At 33.9% G+C, this 19,964-nt stretch overlaps 1 protein-coding gene and 1 pseudogene across 1 annotated transcript; both read right to left on the reverse strand.

Moving 5' to 3' along the window:
* Window positions 1–3,244: 3,244 nt before the first annotated feature.
* On the reverse strand, window positions 3,245–4,978 carry LOC132175658 (phospholipase A1-Ibeta2, chloroplastic). The gene has a single exon (XM_059587673.1). It carries the CDS (start codon window positions 4,932–4,934, stop codon window positions 3,342–3,344), a length of 1,593 nt encoding a protein of 530 aa, XP_059443656.1. The 5' UTR covers window positions 4,935–4,978; the 3' UTR covers window positions 3,245–3,341.
* A 9,288-nt stretch (window positions 4,979–14,266) lies between these two features.
* LOC132174046 (gibberellin 20 oxidase 1-like) lies at window positions 14,267–17,763 on the reverse strand (annotated as a pseudogene).
* Between the last annotated feature and the right edge of the window lie 2,201 nt (window positions 17,764–19,964).

A 19,964-nucleotide genomic window follows, 5' to 3' on the forward strand; every position in this document is an offset into this window, starting at 1 on the left:
TTCAATCGTGTTGATTTAGTTGTTTTATGTTATATCTTAAACCCTTAATCAATCTAATTATTTGTCAAATCCTTTTAATAAATAAAACCTAACATTTAAAATTTGTATCTTTTTATTTTTTATTTTTTAATTAGGTGGCATATTACTATACAGTCATCATTGATGACGTGGAACTTATGCAAAGTGTCAGCTTTTAATTGGCCCACGTGGAGTTCCGTTAGGTCAACTAACGGTCAATGGACGGAAAAACGAATTTGGTCTTTTATCAAAACTACAAGAATCTCCTGTGATACAAAATAAACCTTAGGAGAGAAAAAAGTAAAAAAGTGAAACCTTAGGGGGGTTTTAGGTATTTAACCCTTGCTACTAAGATTATGATTACTTTATCAAATCATAAAATTTTCTCTCAATTATTTTTCATAAATTTAACTTTATTTTTGCTTGCGAGCTTTTTTGTTTATTTATTTTTTTTGGTCACAAGACGCAAACACTTCTAATTGTTATTACTTAGTCTTCCGCTAAGTCAAACATTGAGTTTTTTCTTTTTGATAGCATCATGTCAATATTGTATAAGCCATCGCATATTACACCAAGACAAACCACGACAAAATCATATAACAACCTTTCCATTTCTAAAAGAGAATATATCCACATAGGTCTAAAGGAGCGCAAAGATAAGATTTCTCCTCGCCATAATTTTCATTAGCAAATAATGGGTGTGACCCAAGGGCGGAACTGCATGAAGCCCCATGTTTCGCCAAAATTTCCACCCCCGCCCGGATCGCAACAAATGAAATTTAACCCTTCCTACTTTTGGGTTTTCTCTTAGTTACTGAATTTGTTGTGTTTACACACAAAGGAGACCAAGTTCCTTGGATGACAATCGTGAAAGAGGGATTGACATGGAAGGGTTTTCCAATTTTTTTTTTTTTTTTTTTTTTTGGTTCTTTTCTAAAGTTTTTAGTTTTATTCTCTTTTTTTTTTAATATTTTTATTTTATTAGGGGTATTTTCTTCCTTGCAAGGATATTGACAATTTTTTGGTAGTTTGGAGGGGAAGACATTGTTGCAATCTAAAGTTTTAGAGACATTGCCAATTGTTTACTAGTTTGAGCAAGTATGTGAATTTTTTCCAATATTTATATATAAGTTATAAAGAGTAATGCTAAATACTATATTTTTTATTTTTTTATTTTTTTATTTTTAAATAATATCAACAAGCTGGCCATGACATAAGTGTTATATTTTTAAGGACATTGACGTGTATGTAAAGAGCACTACAAAAAAAGCACCTAAATAGTGTCGTGTGAATATAGTATTGCTTTTGACAAAAAAAACGTCATTATTTAAATCGTGAAAAGCGACGCTACAAAAAAACGTTAAAAAAAAAATGGAGTCGAAAAATTGGAAATAGAACATTTAATTTACTGTTAACACGTCCCTAATTAAGAATGTTTTGTCAAAAAAAATGACCTGCGTGGTTAAACCAAGTAAAGAGTCAAAGTATTTAACCCCAAACGAGAGAAAATTAAGTAGAAATCTCATGTTATTGACATTGCTTACTCCAAACGACGACAACCAGTGCCGTGTGTGGGGAGTAAATTACAGCAATAACTTTACTGTACCAACTTCTCACCGACAGGAAAGAAAAATTTGCAGTTATTAATTTATATGGGAAGTTTGGTACCACCCTGACCCTATATTCTTTATATTTATTTTATTTTATAAATTATTCTCTCCCAATATTCTTTATATGTATTTATTTAATTATTTCTTCTCTCCCAAGCAACATCCAAGCCAATGTTACGTGTGTTTGGTACACTTGGACTCATATCAATGAGCAAATGTACACGAAATTGCAGAGAATTGATCTAACTACCATATGATATAAGAATTCTTTCTTAAATATTCCAAGGACTCTGAATGGGTAATTGGGTCGCCATATAAACCAGATTGAATTGATGAAAATGTGTGAATGCCATGTTTGCCTAGGGTGGGTAGGTGGATTGTCGGTGTCCTTTTTAAAAAAGGAAAAAGAAAAGAAAAAAAGATAGAGCAAGAAAGCTAGCAATACCAAACGTACTGCCAGCCAAAGAATCGTGGGATTACAAAGATGGTAGTCCTTTCCACTACTATTCAAAAGGTAGACTTCGACCAATGTGAAAGCTGCCAACCAAACTGATAATAACGGTTAATTAATAGGTATACTGGTTGTCTGATTCAGACTTATCAAAAGATGTGTGAAATTTAAGACATTAAAATTGAAACTTTTCAATGCAAGAGCTTAAGAGTCCTGCTATTTGGCTGTCAAGAGTCAGATAAGTGTATGTCAAAGTTTGACGTAGCTTTATAAAAAATAAAAAAATAAAAAAAAATCATAGTAATCTCTCTCTCTTCCCCCATTTCGTATTTTTTTTTTAGTTAAATTTTTATGAATTAATATTTAGTTTGTAATGCCTCAAAACTTGTTTTTGAATTCAAAATTAAAACTTAGGGGTGAAAAGTTAACCCTTTAGGGATGATTTCACTAAAAAGGGATTCAATCATCCTAAATTTGGTGTTAATATCTCAAATTTAAATTTTCCTTTAATGTTTATCTTCTTTAATTAAAAAAAAAAAAATTGTAAATGTCTAACGCTTGGCTGCCTCATGACAGCCATAAATCTCTACTCGGAGCTTAATACTAAGATGGATTATTAACATTTTTCATTACTATTACTAAGGATAAAATCCAACATGAATCCCGCTCAAGCAATCCCAAGAATAATGATCCACCGGTACCACATGGGGAATAACTACCCACTACCTAGAGATAATGGCACGAGTCTACTACATGGGGGAAAAAATAAGGATTGAATGTAGGACAATGCAGCATATCATCATCTAAAATATAGACTCTTGTTAATTCTCTCAAATTAAACCTTTGCCTTATTTCAAAAATATCTTCAAACATTACGCTAACTTAAGCATTGTAGTGTTCTCGATTCTCTATCTTGTAAGTGACCCATCACCAATCCAGATCCGGTCGTTAAAAAAATTGCACGACCAACTATAATCACTTTTTTTTTTCCTTTGCAATTGGTTAATTTCACGTTGCCCTAACTGTCCTAACTAGACCAATAACATTGATATTGAATTATAAAAACTTTTTAGGATTGGATGGATAACCTCGATCACTTCTTAGTACGTAAGTTTAGATGCCAAATTAAATTACAGTGTATCGCAAAAATTTAACACCATAAAAATGAATAAATTTAGATCCATACACAAAAACATGGAGATCTACCTCGCTACAAGTTTTCTTGTGGAAGTATGTACCATTTTACAGTGTATATATATATATCAAGATGGGCTTGGCAAGCAACCAGACATACTGGGCAGCCGCGGTGTTTCAAGATTTAAACTCAAGCTTTTTGCCTTGCTGGTATACAATTTTTTCACATTAGCTCTTTGATCCTTGAGCAACCTCACTAAACTTCTCTTTGCATTTGCTCTGAACGGACAGTTTGACGCCATGAATCCGTCCACCAGGTGGAGGTACGCCTCCAGGTCATGGCAGCATGCCATGTCAGCGTTGGGCTTCAAGTACGGCGACATCTTCGTATCAACACGTAGCTCTTCTCCCACGTGCGAGTACGACAACGGCATGTTTCTGTCGAGCATGTCGAGCACACCACCGACCTTCGTGTTTCTTAGTTTCTGGTCGAGCTCCTCGCTCATGAGGGTGCCGGGGACCCTGGTGATGACGTCTTGGGAGTTGACGATTCGTAGAACTTTAACGTTGTTAGTCTTGATGCGGTCGGCGAAGCCTCTGTTGCCGACGCGAGGGCCGCCGAAGGAGAAAACTGCGACCGGAGGTACGTCGGGGGCGCACGTGCTTATATCGTCAGCGACTAGTAAAGCCAAGGCGGCGCCGAGGCTGTGGCCGGTGACGGTGATGCTTAGCGTCTCGCCTTTGTACAACTCCATGAGCCTTTTGATTTCGTCGATCACCGACTCGGCTAGGCTGGGCACGTGAGCGCCGGGTGTCTTGTAGAGGCTCAAGAACCCGCATTCGACTTTGGCTTGCCCGTGGGTCGTCGTCGGGTTAATATCGGCAAGTTGGGCCCTGAAATTCTCGGCCCACTCGAGACACGTGGAGGTCCCCCGGAGGGCGATGATGATATCCCTCCGCCCCATCCGGTTGATCTCCCGCTTGTCGTCGCAGACCGCGACATAACCGATCCAGCTGGACCGCTGGGTCATCCAGCCAAGATCCGGCGCCACGTCATCGACCCACTTCGGCAATCCGATAGACGACGTCGCATAGAGGCTCTTGGTGACTTTATAGGACCTGTCCGAGAGCGCCACGTGGTGCGGCTGCGGAGGCTCCTGAGCCGACATGGCAGGGTCGGAGTGGAAGGAATGGTAGGCTGCTTGGATAAACTCGCCGTACCTGACCACCTCTCGCCGGAGATTCTCGTCGAGCGGATCCAGAAGCCCTTTCCAGTGGTTGCTGCCGTGGTACTCCCGCCATTTGCTACCGAGATTGTTTCTCGGGGAGTATTCGTCTGTCTTCGACAGGAGCCGTTGCAGGCGGTTGAGATGTCTGGGGGACATTTCCTCGGCCGCCTTCATTTCCGGCCACATAAGTCTAGCCAAATTAAGCCCCTCCAGAGGTCCTTTTCCTTTAACTTCGACAGACCCATTATTGGAATCTTGAAGAACCGGTTTCCGGTCCGGCGGCGCTGTTGTTTGTAGAAGTTTTTCGAGGTTGGCTAGGTGTAACCGCGTTGGTGTTTCCGGTTTCAGAGTCTGTGATAAAGAACAAGAAGTAGAAAAAGAAGAAGAAGAAGATCTTGTTAATGGGTTTAACGGAGACATTTGGCATTTGAAACTGTTCTGTCTGGCCTGAAACATTTGGATATTGTTAGCGGGAAGCATGGAAGCCATCATCTTGAGAGAGAGAGAAAGAGTCAATGAGAGATGAAGAAGAGACACTGAAAGCCAAAACCAACTGGGATTGAATAGATCAAAGCAGCCTTTATATAGAGTGAATCTTGCTAAATGCCCTTCAATATACCTACAATTACAACGAGAACCATACTGCAAATATCTGAGAAACCGTAAATGCGAATAGACGTTGGAGGGTATAGTAAGCAATAGACGTATTGACCTATTCTATTCATTTTTTTTTGTTTTAATATTTTTTTTATCGCTACTTTCATTTATTTATTTTAGTTTAGAGACCTGTTCCATTCGACTTGAATTGGCGCGTTCGTGTTTTGTAACCGAAGACAAAGACATTCTTAAAAGTCTGCTCTCGGGCGTGAAAGGCCATGTCTCACTTCAGGCACTCCGTTCACTACGACGTTGCCGGCAATTTGTCTCATCGTCGATTTATGAGTATAAAATTAAAAAATTATTATTATTATTCTTTTTTTTTTACTTGTTCGCACATGTGAGAGATTCAAATTAGTAATATCTGTTTCATTAAACATGATTCTAGTCGATTGAGCTACATTTTGGAAACAATTATCTACTTATTATTATTAAATTTATGAGACTTACACTTCGTCTCACATATTTAATTATAAATTTATTCATATTTTATACATAAATAAATAGAAAATATACAAAAAATAAATAAATAAAACATTTCTCATAAAATTATATCTATTAATTTTAATTTGACACATTTATTTAAACGTGTGGACTGTGTTGGACCCTTTAATTGGTTAATTTTGTTTTGGATTCATATTTGATTCGTGAGTCGTCTTAAAAATTATCAACCCTAAATATCGTTCGTCAAGTTCAAATTATGTCGAACATAAGTAAAAAATTATATAAGCTCACTATGTTTTGACTTATTTAATTAAACCGATAAATTTTTCAATCTTAACTCGTTAATGCTGGAGTTTGAATCTTTTCAAGTGTATGGGTGAGACTAAATATGTTAATTTTAATTTAATATCTCAAATTTCGTGGTCTCAAACGTTGACAATCGTATTCCAAGTTTAAAGTATTCCTCATAAATGTGAGATAACCGAAGTGACATTTCTTGGGCTCCAGGCTGACATTTCTTGGGCTCCAGGCTGAGGATTTTGTCCACGAAAACTCTTTTTATTTATTTATTTGTTTTTAATTCGTCGTCGACTTTTCGTCATGGAAAACTAATAAAGGTCCTACTGAAAATAGACTACAGCACCTCGACGGAAGAGTCAGTTATGTGAAAATGAATTATGATTTTACAATTTTTTGCCCTCGTCTATATATATTTATTGGTAAAGTTATATATCTTTTTCATTGGTCAGACTCAAATTGATAGTTGAATATTAGTCGTGGACCGACAGTATGATATGTATATATAATAACACCTGGTTTATAATGGAAAAGGAATAATGAAGAACATTGTTTGTTTATTTATTTTAACTATTCATTTTTTCAAATCACCTATTTCCTACTCAATATTTTAGTTATTAATCTTTGTTTTTTTTTTTTAATTTAAAATATTATTATTTTTATTTATTTTCACTGTTTCTAAATAAGAGAGAATGATATTGATTTTTTTTTTTTTAATGGGTTGTTGAGTTACGTGCTAATCAAATCCTTAGAGTTAGACCATTTCAACCGTTTTCTTTTTATTTTTCTTAAATTTTGGAAAACAACGTCATTTCTTATATACTCTCACATTTTTTACAAAATCTGAAAGCTAAAAAAGCTACACAATCGTTATGGAAACAATAAGGAAGATGTTGTAAGTGACGTTTTGTGAAATATGATACAAAGAAGCCGTACGTTACGAATGCTTTTAGCCAAAATGGCTATTCGGATTTTGAACTTTTTTTGGTATTCTTTGTTTCGAGGCTAACTAATTAAAATGACGTTTTGATTATTTTGACTAGCCCGATGCGAATACCCTGCAAATGTATTTATAAAAATTGAGAAATATCCCAACAATTTTTTTCAATATTCAAATCCATTGCCTTTTGAATACTCCAGATGATTACCTAATGCTAAAATTTCTCTAATATGTCATCAACAGCTGAAATAATATGAAGAAGTGTAAGCAGATGGGTCATTAGGGAATTGGGTGAGGAAGTCTATTCCCAGGGCAGTTAAAGTAAAAGGCTGAATTTTGAATGAGTTCTAAAAGGAGAAATTCAAGTCAAAAGTATTCCAAAAGGCAATTTCTTAATTCAACAATCCTGAACTGGCTAGCCAAACTCTCACCATCATATACTTTATTTTTATTTTTTTGAAAAAAAGAGCCGTTTCTAATTTTAGTGTTAAGCAACACAATCAAACTTTGTAACATATATTAAAGAGGTTTAATAAAGTTTATACGCACTTACGTACGTAGCTCATATTTCTTCCCTGCATTTTTTTTCCCCATAGAAAGGAAAAGATATAAATTAACAATTGAATTTGGTTTCGATATGTACAAAAACAAAGTAGGAAAAACTTACCTTACCAACTCTCATCTTTCATCATTCTTAAAAAACTTTAACAAGTGTCAATTAAGCTAATTAGTGTATCAATCTTTCAATTTTTTTTCAATTTCACCTAGGATTTTATTTTATAATCCTGCCAAAATTTCTAAAATATCTATTTTTTTTTTTAAAAAAAATTATATATATTAATTTTTTTTTTATAAGATTCAGGGGTGAGTATTTTTGCAAATTCCTTTAAATCCTAATCGGCTCCTAAGTCCTTGCAATTTTTTTCTTATGTTTTTTTTTTCCTGGAAAAATTCTATTTTAGGATTTACTGTTAAATCCTAACTGAGAGTCGTTGAAATTGAAAAAAATTAATAGATGTATACACTAAAATTACAAAAATTATAAAATATCAGAAGTTGTAAGTGAAACTTTCTCAACAAAATAATAGTTTGATGAGTAACAATTTAGGAGTTCAAGCATATATATATATATGCAAAACAAAATTCCTAGACGCCCACTAGCATGCATTCATTGCGAACTGTTTTACTTCAAAGTGATAATTAAGTGTTTCCAATTAGTGTGGTGTAGAATGTGCACAATATTAATTTTAAAAGCTCTATATATTAATTGGAGATAATGAGCGCATTATCATGGTACTAATTGCTTTTCACTTTTTAATTTTTTCCAATCAAAATACATCACTATGTAACAGATGGACATAAATTTCCTCTAAATCAGTTTGGAGAAAATATCCTTCGACTCATGTAAAATAATGCTAAGTGTCTATAAATATTTAAAATGTACATTAAATTTTTAACCTTATTAGTAGCAATTTATTAACTTAGACTAAATTTAATATATATTTTAAATGTTTATAGACATTTGACACTATTTTATATGGGTTGGAAGATATTTCTTCCAAACTAGCTTGAAGAAAATTTCTGTCCGTAACAAATATATCTCCATGTTTCATAATTAAAAAAAAAAAAAAAAAACGTTTTTCCATGTCAAAAACGTTTTTCTTGTACTCTTGCTTTTTTTTCCTGTTCTTAGCACGCGGGAGAGGAAGGGGGTTGGGGGTTGCGAAACGCTGTCACTTCTGTGTAAATTTTTTACTTTCCACACGCAGAGAAGTTAATTGCATGTTTTAATCACATGGCGGAAATCCTTCTGGGATGATGATTATAAAATTCAATTTATACTTCCACTATGGAGTTGTCCCACATCGAAAAGGAAAGCATGTAAAACGCAATAAATCTAGAGATTCTCTTCCATATATATATGGGTTTGGCATGTCTCCATCGCTCTTTCACATCACTCCACTATACTGCCTAATAGTACACAAAACTTTCAACTATGTGGCCAATAGCCATCAACGCGTAGCCCCCTCCATTGATCATTGCATGGAACATGTTTATCATCTTTAGAGAGTGATAGATTTACTCGCCATACTCGGCAGCTAACGGTCAAATTCACACGCCTTATAATAAGAGTTAAAAGGAGTGAACTTTGCTCAACTTTTGAGTGAGAGCAGTTAGATGAAGTGCGTACAAGGAAATGAGAGTTCAATATAAGAGTTTGTCCGAGCGGGCCAAAAAATTAATAGTTTTGATGCTTTAAGTCATAATAGTTTGGGAAAATATTATTGGAAAATTATCCGAAGATAATTTCCAAGAGAAGGGGACCAAATCCCCTTTTTTATCAGGTGTTTACTGCCTAGCTTTCATAGCCGGTTTTCCGTATTTGCCATCCATGTGGCACACCCTCATTGGAGGCTTTCTGTTGACGCATTTTGTAGGTTTCGTGACTTTTGCAATCGATTATGTTGGGGTGGAAGTTATGGCTCACTTTTACTGATCGTAATACTTAAATTTTTCATGCTTTCGCAGCGGTTGACGCAGGTACAACTCTATTTTTTGCTCTCTCTACTGATCACTATTATTAACTCTCTCTTTTTTTCTTCTTTTTTTTCCTATCACTAACTCATCACCAATTGAAGGGCAAATTTTTGTCGTCATTGACATGGCGATAAGCATTACCAGTACTTTAAACTTTATTTTTTATAGTATACTTTATACTTTCTTCTTCAAAAGCAACCCTTTATTGAGGCCGTCATTTTTTGGGTTTTTCACTTTTGAGTAATATTAGATACTATAGCCTTTATAACTTTAATTTATTGGGTTATGTGGGATTGCTTGTCCTCCATAGAATCTAATAAATAAAAGGACGTTCCGCTCATGTAAAACATGCACATGTTAAAAGTCTTTTAGGTTATATCTTTTTTGAATATTTGATTTTTATTTTTTACACGTTTGCACAAAATGAGAGAAAGGGAGGAAATAGATTCGAACTAGTAATTCCCGCTTTATAAAACGTGATATTCAATCAATTGAATTATCTCTTAAAGACTCTTACACATTTTCACATCAGCCAAAATAGAAATTCGCAACAAATATTTGCAATTTTGACTGTTATTGTGAGGGAGCCTATGTACATGGGACTCAACTTTCCAAAAAAATTTATTTGGACCGTCTGGCCATTTATGCAGACGATTGCTCAAATTGTTAGCAATTTGAACAACTAAATAATTATTGTGAATCTCAATCTATTCAACACAGTAAAATAAAAATGAAATATGAATGTAGTATGTAGCGTTTTTCTTCCGCAAATTTTACGGCTATAATCCCAATTCTCTTTCATCATTCTCCAAAGTAGGGTCGAACTAACACTACTAACACGAAGTAAATGGAGGTTGGAGAAAACCAAATAAAGCAAAAAAAGAGTTCAAAGATTCATCATGATTTCTCTCCTTCACAAACATGTGCAGGCACACGTGTCTCACTTCCCCTGTCTTGGCGAATCTGTCGTCTCCCCTTAATTAGATTCCAGCGGCTTTGACGGAACACATGCATTCCACATTGTGGGAATCCATGCCTTTCTTCTTCCTAATAATAATAATAATAATAATTAAAAATATATATAATTTAGGTTTAATTATGTTTATTTTCCTTAAACTATTATTATTATTATTGCAATGTGTTTCTTAATGTTTTAATTTTTATATTGTCACTTCAATCTACTATTAGGGTTGTAATAAATGCTTTCTTTTTACAATCTAAAATGACAAAAATATTTCGGTTAAGATAAAAAAAAAAAAAATAATAATAATTTATGGAGGGTATTCTTATCATTTCCTATCACAAAAGAGGTGTTGCAATCTCAATGATAATTAAATTGGGACGACATTGCAAAAATTAAAACATTTAAAAGACATTATTAAAAAAACAAAAAACAAAAAGTGACAGTCATAGAGGAGTAAATGCAGTTTCTCTTATAATTTATTTCTAGTATAATACAACTGCATATAATTTAGTAGTACACTTAGATTTATTATTGTTTTAATATTTCTCCTCATGTATGAGCTTAAATTCTTTTTCAATAGGTGATGTTCAACACGTGAAATATTTAATTTAGATGGGATGATTTGATGAAGTCAAGGTTTGATTTCAGAACCTTTGATTCTGATACCATGTTACACTACAAGTTGTCCAAAAAGCTTAAGCTGATAGAAAAAGATAAATTTAATCACTTAATCATTACTTTAACATAAGGAGCATGTGATACAAACATTAAGAAAGACACTCTCGTTTGGTAACGTTTTTTTTTTTTTTTTCTATCTTCTGCTTTCTATAATGAATAAATAAAAAAAGCGCAAACAAATAGGTTCAAACACAAAACCCTTACAAAAAAATTTAAAATTACCTTGACTTATATATACCATGTGATAACATTTTTTTCAAACAAAAAGCAAAAAAATTCCATCTGAAAAGATTATCTTAAGATTCCTACCCCAGCCAGCCCCACATATATAAATATTGTATAATGAGGAATGCGTGGGACACGGTAATGACGTGCAAGCAACGTGGAAAGACTTGTTTATTATGGTTTGCGATCATCGTTATACAACAAAACAAACGGCATGTTTGGTACATTAAATGCAAAAGGAAAGCAGGTGGGGTTGCCCGTCGTTTTCAACTCAGAGAGACCACCGACACGCCAAACATAGCTTTAAGAAAGAAGATTAAAAAACATGTTTTCTACCCCATGAATCCCAATAAGAACTTGCCCAGAAAGGAGTAAATGCAGTTTCTCTTATAATTTATTTCTAGTATAATACAACTGCATATAATTTAGTAGTGGACACGTACTTATCAAAAAAAATAAATAAATAAGAACTTGCCCAGAAATATACTAAGCGACCGCCGACACGCCTGCCGCCGCAAATGAAGCGACCAAACAGTGACGATTTACAGCGAAACCATGCAGAAGTACTTTTTTTTTTTTTCATCAAAAAGTTAATCCAATGGTTGAGCTATTAGTAAAGAGTAATGCTAAATAATCAATAACAGCCGTGGTTCAACGGTCTCAAAGAAATCCCAATGAGGTTAGGAATGTATTAAAGCATGATTTCGATACTTTGCATAGAGAATCACTTATACCGGTTTGGTACTGGCTGTGTTTGAAAATAAAATGGAAAAAGGGAGTGGAACAGTACTATGCCAGATTGGATTGATATGAAAGAAAAAAGTAAGAATATTTTGTATAAAAAAGTGAAAAAATTTGTTTTGTAGTAATTTTATTATTTGAATAGTAATAAAAAATAATTGATGTGATGTCAAAAGTAAGAATGTTGGGATTGATTTTGAAAATAATTTTTTGAATTTTTGGGTCCGGTCCGGCCCTTTGCCAAACACAGCCAAAGTGCTTTAAATTTTACTGATGTTTTGCTGAAACTGAATCAGGCTATGATTAAATTGATTTTGAAAAAGTACCAACGATTTTTGCGGTCTAGGTCCCTCATATAAGCAATTCTCGACAGATACAAAATTACTATGACCACGCCCTGTATAATAATTACAGTTGGCCGACCTTTCATTAGTCATAGAATCTTAAAAACAACGTGATGGAATGCACAAAAGCAAGAGGCACATGGTGAGGGAGAGACAGCCAACAACCAGAGTAAAAGGATGCATTAATGATCAGTCCAAAGTAAACTATATAAGAATGTGAAATCTGAAATGCGAAGGTACAAAGTAAATGTCCTTTGGGTTGTGTCCCCCTTTTAGGGTTCTTATATATCCATTAACTAATTTCTTCCAAGTCAATGTCTATTACAGTCTAAAGTTGTTTAGGGTTAGTGAGGAAGCGTGTGATGCATTTTGGATAAACACTTGAGTCTGTGTTCAACCAAATTAGGGGTGTGTTTGATTTTTTTTTTTTTTTCGAAAATCCTTAACTCAAAAATGGGTTTTTATATGTGCCTCCATTATTATCATACTTTTCCAAACAAATTACAAAACTTTTTCCAAATATAAAAGATTTAAAAAAAATAAAAAATAAAACACAAAACACTTTTTAAGAAATAATTACTATGAATTTCCAAAAGCCCCATGGCAGCCACTTGATGCAAGACGACAAATCCCAATTTTAGGGTTCAAACATTGGAAGTATAGAAAGAAAACAAGCCAACTTGCCTAGAGTGATTATGCAAGCAGAAAATCTCGTTGGCAAATCTTGTATAGATGAGATAAAATAGTATCACTCGTGATCTGCATACGCGTTCGAACGTTACTTGCTGACAAGCGATTTTGCTTTGACTAAGAGTGTCAACCCGGTCTTGATTTCTAGTTATTGGCCAAAACCGGAAACCGGAACCGGGATACTCAGTTTTTTAATTTTGAAAAATCGTAACTGGGTACCCAGTTATACAATAACCAGCCGTTCCGGTTGGTACCTGGTTACCTGAACCGGGTAACCAGGTACTATATATATATATATTGGGCCTATTTTAGGTATTGGGCCTAATTTTTGAGCTTATTTGAGGCCATGGGTCTAATTTTTGTGCTTAATTTAACAATTTTTTGCCCATTTTTTAAAAAACACAATTAGCATTTTTGTCCAAATAAGTTGGGCTTTGTTGTGATTGTTCAAAAAAAAAAAAAAAAAAACCTAAAAAATCATTGTTTTTGGCTTTTTGGGCCTAAAAAAATAAAAATCATTGTTTTTGGCTTTTTGGGCCTAAAAAAAAAAATCCAATGTTTAAAAATGTCCTAAAATTTCATTGTTTAAAAATGTCACTAAAATCCAATGTTTACAAATGCCATAAAAATTCAATGTTTAAAAATGCCCTAAAAATATATATTATTTTATATATATTCCCGGTTATCCGGTTATAACCAGGTGTAAAAAACGAGAATTGGAACCAGATACCTGATTACCGGTTTTTTCCAACTGGTTTCAAAACCAGTTTCCCGGTTACCAGTTGGTACACTGTTGTTTTTTTTTTTTGACACCCCGAGAGCTTTGACAGAATTTGGAAGAAGAAACACTCGTCTACAACTCCATTCGAATGAGAATTTCAGATGATTGACCTAGGAGGAGTCACTATTGATGAGCTTCAAGTTAAGGGCATTGCAATTCATAACAATAATATTGATTTTTTCCCCCCATATAGGAAGTTCAATAAAACAAAACCATGAAAAGTCGGCTACACAATTGAGGTAGCCTCTCCTAAATCGGTCCTCTCCCATGGATTGAACTTAATAACTCCATTTTATTAAAATGTAAAATACTGCTTATGCCTTGGCCTTGCTAAGAGTAATGATATTTAGTACTTTTGTATAACTGGAATGCATATAACTAGATGACGTGGCAACATAAATCAGCTTTTGGATTGGAGCTTAATTTTTTTCTTTCTTACAAACTCTGATCAAAATGCTGATTTTTATTACCGCATTATCTTACATGACAGTTATATAAGAGTTTACTAAATAGCATCACGCCCGGTCAATTAGATATAAGATATCTATTGAGGGCAGTTTTCCCTAGCACCCTTTTTTGTACTAGAAGCTCCTTTCTGAAATCTTCCCAAGTGAAAGGAGTGTACTTCCTAGAATTGGTTCCTGGGTCCAGGAGCTTAGGAGGGCACTGTATTATGGCAGAGCTTGTTGGGCTAAGAAAATATGCTGCTGATAGCCCTTGCTTCTCTTTGTTCACCACCCTGTGTACAACACTCTTTAGCCTCCCATTAGTCCATGCCTACAAACAAAATAAACAAAAATTCTAACATCCAAGTCTTATTTAACATAAGAAGAACAATATATAGAATGCTAGTGAGAGTGAAATGTGTGTACGAATACTATAATGAAATCATTTGAACCTTCAATCTACAACAATTATCTGTTCGAATTACTAACAATTTGGGTAGGTAATGTGAGAGAGCTTATATGGGACCCATCTACCCAAATAAGGTTTGGACCGTTCGACCAACTATCAAAAACAAGTGGATCTCATATAAACTCAATCTCTCACATTATTTGCTCAAACTAAAAATGGGTAATTGTCTTGGATCCTTATCCGTGTCGGTGTGTGTAAGTGTAGGGGAAAAGTGAGAGAGATAGGGAATACTTCAAGGGTGTCACCAATGTTGATGACAAAGGAATTGGGGACAGGTCGGATTCCAGCCCATTGGTTGTCACTCTTTTAGATTTGAAGGCCACCCACATGGTCTTGCAACAATATTGTCATGGTGTGAGGGTCTGAATGGCTCCCAAGCCCTAGACATTTTTCTGGGAGGGGACAGGGAGGATAGCTGTTAACCCTAATCATGGTGGCATCTTTCTCTTCAAAGTTCCTTGTGAAGAAGTCTTCCTGGAGGCCTAGTCCATGAGCCAACATCTCAAATATTCTCATTCCTAGTTTGTCCAATTCTTGCATGTACTCAATCATTGCATTGCTGAAATATTTATTAAGAATGTTAAGTTAATTAGTCTAAAAAGTACAGGGAGCTCATTAAAAAAAAAAAAAAAAGGGAAAAATACACTTTAACTTTCGGACTATCACCCGTTTAATTTGCACTTATACTTTCAAACTTTAAAAAGTGACATTAGAGTCTCCCACACTATCACAGCGTGTCAAATTAGACACTTTCTTCATTTTTCTTTTCAAAATACCCTTAAATTTATTGAAAGGTAACCATCTTAAAAAAAAAAAACTAAAGGCACCAAAAATGGGTGGCCCTTTTCATATTAGCCCCCTTTATTTTTTTATTTTTTCAAATGGTTATTTTTATATATTTCTAAATTTTATTTATTAACAACTTCAAGGGTATTTTGGAAAGAAAAATGCAGAAGTGTCTAATTTGAACAACAATGGTAATATGTGGGGCTTCAATGTCGCTTTTTAAAGTTCGGAGAGATAATTACAAACTAAGTAATAGTTTGGAAGGCTAAAATATATATAGGGGTGAAAAGGCAGTCTAAATTTTACTAACCGCATCCACTAGGCGGTTAGCATTTTAGTAAACATATAATCGCCCGCTATAACGGCTTTTTTCAAAGTTGGGCCTTTGGGCCTATTTTCAATTTTGAGCTTTTTTTTGTTTTTGTTTTTATATACCAAATTGGGCCAAATTGTTCTAAAAGGAGCCCATATTGAAAAATCTAAAATATTTGACCTCAAATTTACATTAATTTACATCTACTTGTAGTTAAAAAAAAAAAAAAAAATGCAAGTTATACATAGGGGTGAAAACCCGGTTCCAATTCCCGGTTATTGGCCAAAACCGAGAATCGGAATCGGGGTACCGGTTTTTGATTTTTGAAAATCGGAACCGGAATCGGGTACCCAGTTAACCAGTTATACAATAACCGGCCAGTTCCGATTGGTACCCGGTTATCCGATTTTTTAAAATTTTTTGCATTTTATTTTGAGTTTGTTTTAGGTATTGGGCCTAATTTTTGGGCTTAATTTAACCATTTTGTGCCCCATTTAAAAAAAAAATAATAATTCAAAAATATTAATAAATATACTAAATTCGAAAATATAGAAGTGATTTACAATTTTTGTGAACCTTAGAGTAAAATAATAATAATAAATATACTAAATTCGAAAATATATATATAAAATTAAAAATATATTATTATTATACCCGATTACCCGATTATAACCGAGTATCTAAAAACCCCAAAACTGGAACCGGGCATCCTGATTACCGGTTTTGCCCGGTTTTTTGGTTTACTGGTTCAAGTCCCAATTTTCCCCCTTTTTTTTTACACCCCTAATTATATAACATTTAGTCAATTACCAATGTTTTAAAAGGACTTGAATATTAGAGACTTAAACACAAAATATAAATAAAATTCCACAATCTTTGTGGGTTAACTTTTACACAACATATGATACAAATAACATATATGGACTTATAAGTTTATACCATACGTTGGAACTAAATCTTTAGGTACTTAATTATTGTATTAGTATGAACTTGTATACTTATTACTTATGTCATATTATATATGTATAATTTGTTATTTTATAATCATATGATTTAATGACCAATTAATCATGAGATATAATCATATAAATTATAGTGATAATACATTAATACTTAAATTGTGATTTAATTTTCTAACGAAACTTATTGTGATTTAACGGTCAATTGATCATGTTATAAGTATAAATATTATATATTTATATAATAAAGGCAATTAGCGGTTTTAAAAAACTCAATAACCGCTAACCGCTAGACTAACTGCTTTTAAGGCAGTTAGCTAGCGATTATTCATTTTCACCTCTACTAAACTATGTTCTCTCCAAAAATAATTAGCAATGATTTATAGTTATATTTTTCTTTTTCTTTTTTCTTTCTTAGTATAATTGCCTATGTTTTTATTTGTCACAAGCCTAAAACTCAAACACTTCATTCTCAAAATTAAAAACATATATTATATTTTGGTGACTCTAGTTTTCATAATCGGCTCTGTTTTTTTCGACAGAAAAAAGAAACATTACCTAAATGGTTGATGTTGATCACCAAACACCTTCGCAGCAAACGCGACAACCTGCTGCGGTGACTGAAGCAATTGCACGATCTCCGCCCAAGGCAAATTTTTTCCATACTCAGGATTTGTGGCACTGTACCCCAACGGCAAGCTCACCGACCTACCACCCTTCATCTTCTTCTCCATTGGAAGATCAAAAAGCTCGTTCAACCGGAATTTAAACTTGTCAATGGTTTCCAGAGCAACCCCATGATCTACTAGTTTGAAGAATCCCCAGTTGCTGCAAGCAGTTACCATGGCTTCGCACAAATTCTGGTAGTCTCTGTTTTTTTGCCAATCACAAACTCCCCGGAAGCTTATGACGGGAATGTCGTCTCCGTCGGCGAAGTCGTCGTAGTTTATTGCCGGCCATTCTTCCTCGGACCATATGAAGTTTTTGACCTGTAAATCGTTTCCCATGGAGAGTGACTCAACATGTTCTTCTTCAACTTCTTGAGCCATTGTAAACTCTTTGACAACTTTTGCATGCTTTCAACCACTCATACCCTATATAAAGCAAAATTTTGAGTAGGGCATCTCCGGTTGTGTTTTTTTTTAAATTTTTTTTAATGTTTTATGTGAGCCTTAGAACAAGAAATTTTGGGGTTTCCTTGATGATTTTATTCAAAATAGGATCTTTATTTTCTCTTCCTATAGCCTTGATGTATAAGGATTTACCTGCAGTAGATTTTTTGTTCGAATTGCTAGTAATTTGAGCAAATAGTAGGAGAGACTTTGAGTAATTTTATTTTTATCACCTCTTATTTTCCTTTCATCTCTTCAATGCCTATGTGGCATGGTCTCTCATCTAAAAAATCAATCTCCATCACCAAAAGTTATGAGAGATCAAGCCACATAGGTTTTGAGAATAATAAAAAAACATGGGGCAATGTATAGCATTACTTGAGAGATACCATATGAAACCTACTTGCTCTGATAAATGGTTGGGTGGGATAAGGATCCACAAAAATTATTTACCCACATTGCTAGCAATTTAGGCCGATAATGTGAAAAATTTCATATGGAACTCCTTTGTCTGATAAATGGTCGGATAACTCAAAATTTATTTATGCAGATGACACACATATGAGATCTTTCACATTACACGCCCTAAGTAATTGTCGTGAATTCGGTTCCATCTTTTACCTCATTGTATGTCTAATCCTAATCCTATATTTGGTTATGATAATTTTTTTTTTTTTTTTTTTTTTTTTTTTTTTAAGTTTCGAGGGATAAATTGGAATGTAGCAAAGATACTTGGTGGATCTTGTTATAGAGATTGTCATGATGAAATTAATGAGGATATATTTTTATTAGTGAAGAAACCTAAGATTCTATAAGAGCCGCACCAGTCCGGAAATAACTAAGATTCCTATACAAGATGTTCAACAGTTGGAGAGTAGCCAATGAGCCTCAAAACAACAATAAATTACTAAAAAATGAGTGGCTGGAAACAGATAGATTCTACTCCATTATCAACTGATACAGAATCAACTCAAAAAAAAAAAAAAAAAAAAAAAGATGAATTCTATGATCAAGATCTACTGAGGAATTTCAATTTCTGAAATTTCATATTTAAGCTGTCCATTTTTCATCTAAGGGTCATTGTTCTGCTACTTGTCTCACTACTAATAAAATAATAACTGACAGTTTTTGAAATTTCAGATCTAGACTGTCCATTTTTCATCCAAAGGTCATTGTTCTGTCACATGTTTCACTACTAATAAAATAATAAATATTAATTATTTTATTAGTAGTGGGACACGTGGCAGAACAATAACCTTTTGATGGAAAATAGACGGCCTAGATCTAAAATTTTAGAAACTGAAATTCTCCTAAGAATTTCAATGGATCTAGATCCGCTTCTATGCTGTTGCTCTTACTATGCTAAAATCTCTTTTACGTTGCTCTTAAATGCGATTGCTCATGTCTAATTTTTAATGACAGATTTAGGTTGTTGCGCATGGTAATTTGGGTTGTTTAAGGTTCAGGTATAAAATGATTTTTGTTATAATAGGGCCAAGCCTTTTTTTAAGGCAAAGGCCAAGCTTAATTATTTTGACTGAAATATATAAATTTAGTTATTTATATACTATAATAATAAAAAAAATGTTTTCAAAAGATAGAGAGGATCGAGGCCAAATCTCTGTATGTTGTAGTTTTTTTACGGCACCTAAGTCAATTATGGTCATTGATGCCCGTTGCACCGGATATTCCAAGCAGTAATAAATATTTTTTATTTTATTTTATTTTATTTTTTGTCCTAATCAGAAAAAAGAGGTTAACATGGGATCAATCAAACCAAGAGGTGGGTAGGGGTGGACAAATTAACTGTTTACTACCTACTGATCGTCATTGAACAATCACCGACCGACAACCGACTTCTGACAGTTGGTAGGCAGAATACAAATACTGTTTCGACATTGGTTTGGTTCGGTAGGCGGTAAAAAGAAAAAAAAATTGGTGGTTAACTGACTTAACCAAAATTTCAAAGGAATTTTAAATTTTATCTCGTAGGTTTCCTTATTGTATTTGTCCAAATGATTTGTGGGTGTCCTTTCGGTGTGTGTTCCATGAATTTATTTTTTACTTTTATTTATAAAGCATATATATGCTCTACTGATTCTGTAGTTACAAAGATGTTGATAAATCTTAACATAAAA

Source organism: Corylus avellana, chromosome ca3, assembly GCF_901000735.1.
Source record: "Corylus avellana chromosome ca3, CavTom2PMs-1.0".
NCBI classification, from domain to species: domain Eukaryota; kingdom Viridiplantae; phylum Streptophyta; class Magnoliopsida; order Fagales; family Betulaceae; genus Corylus; species Corylus avellana.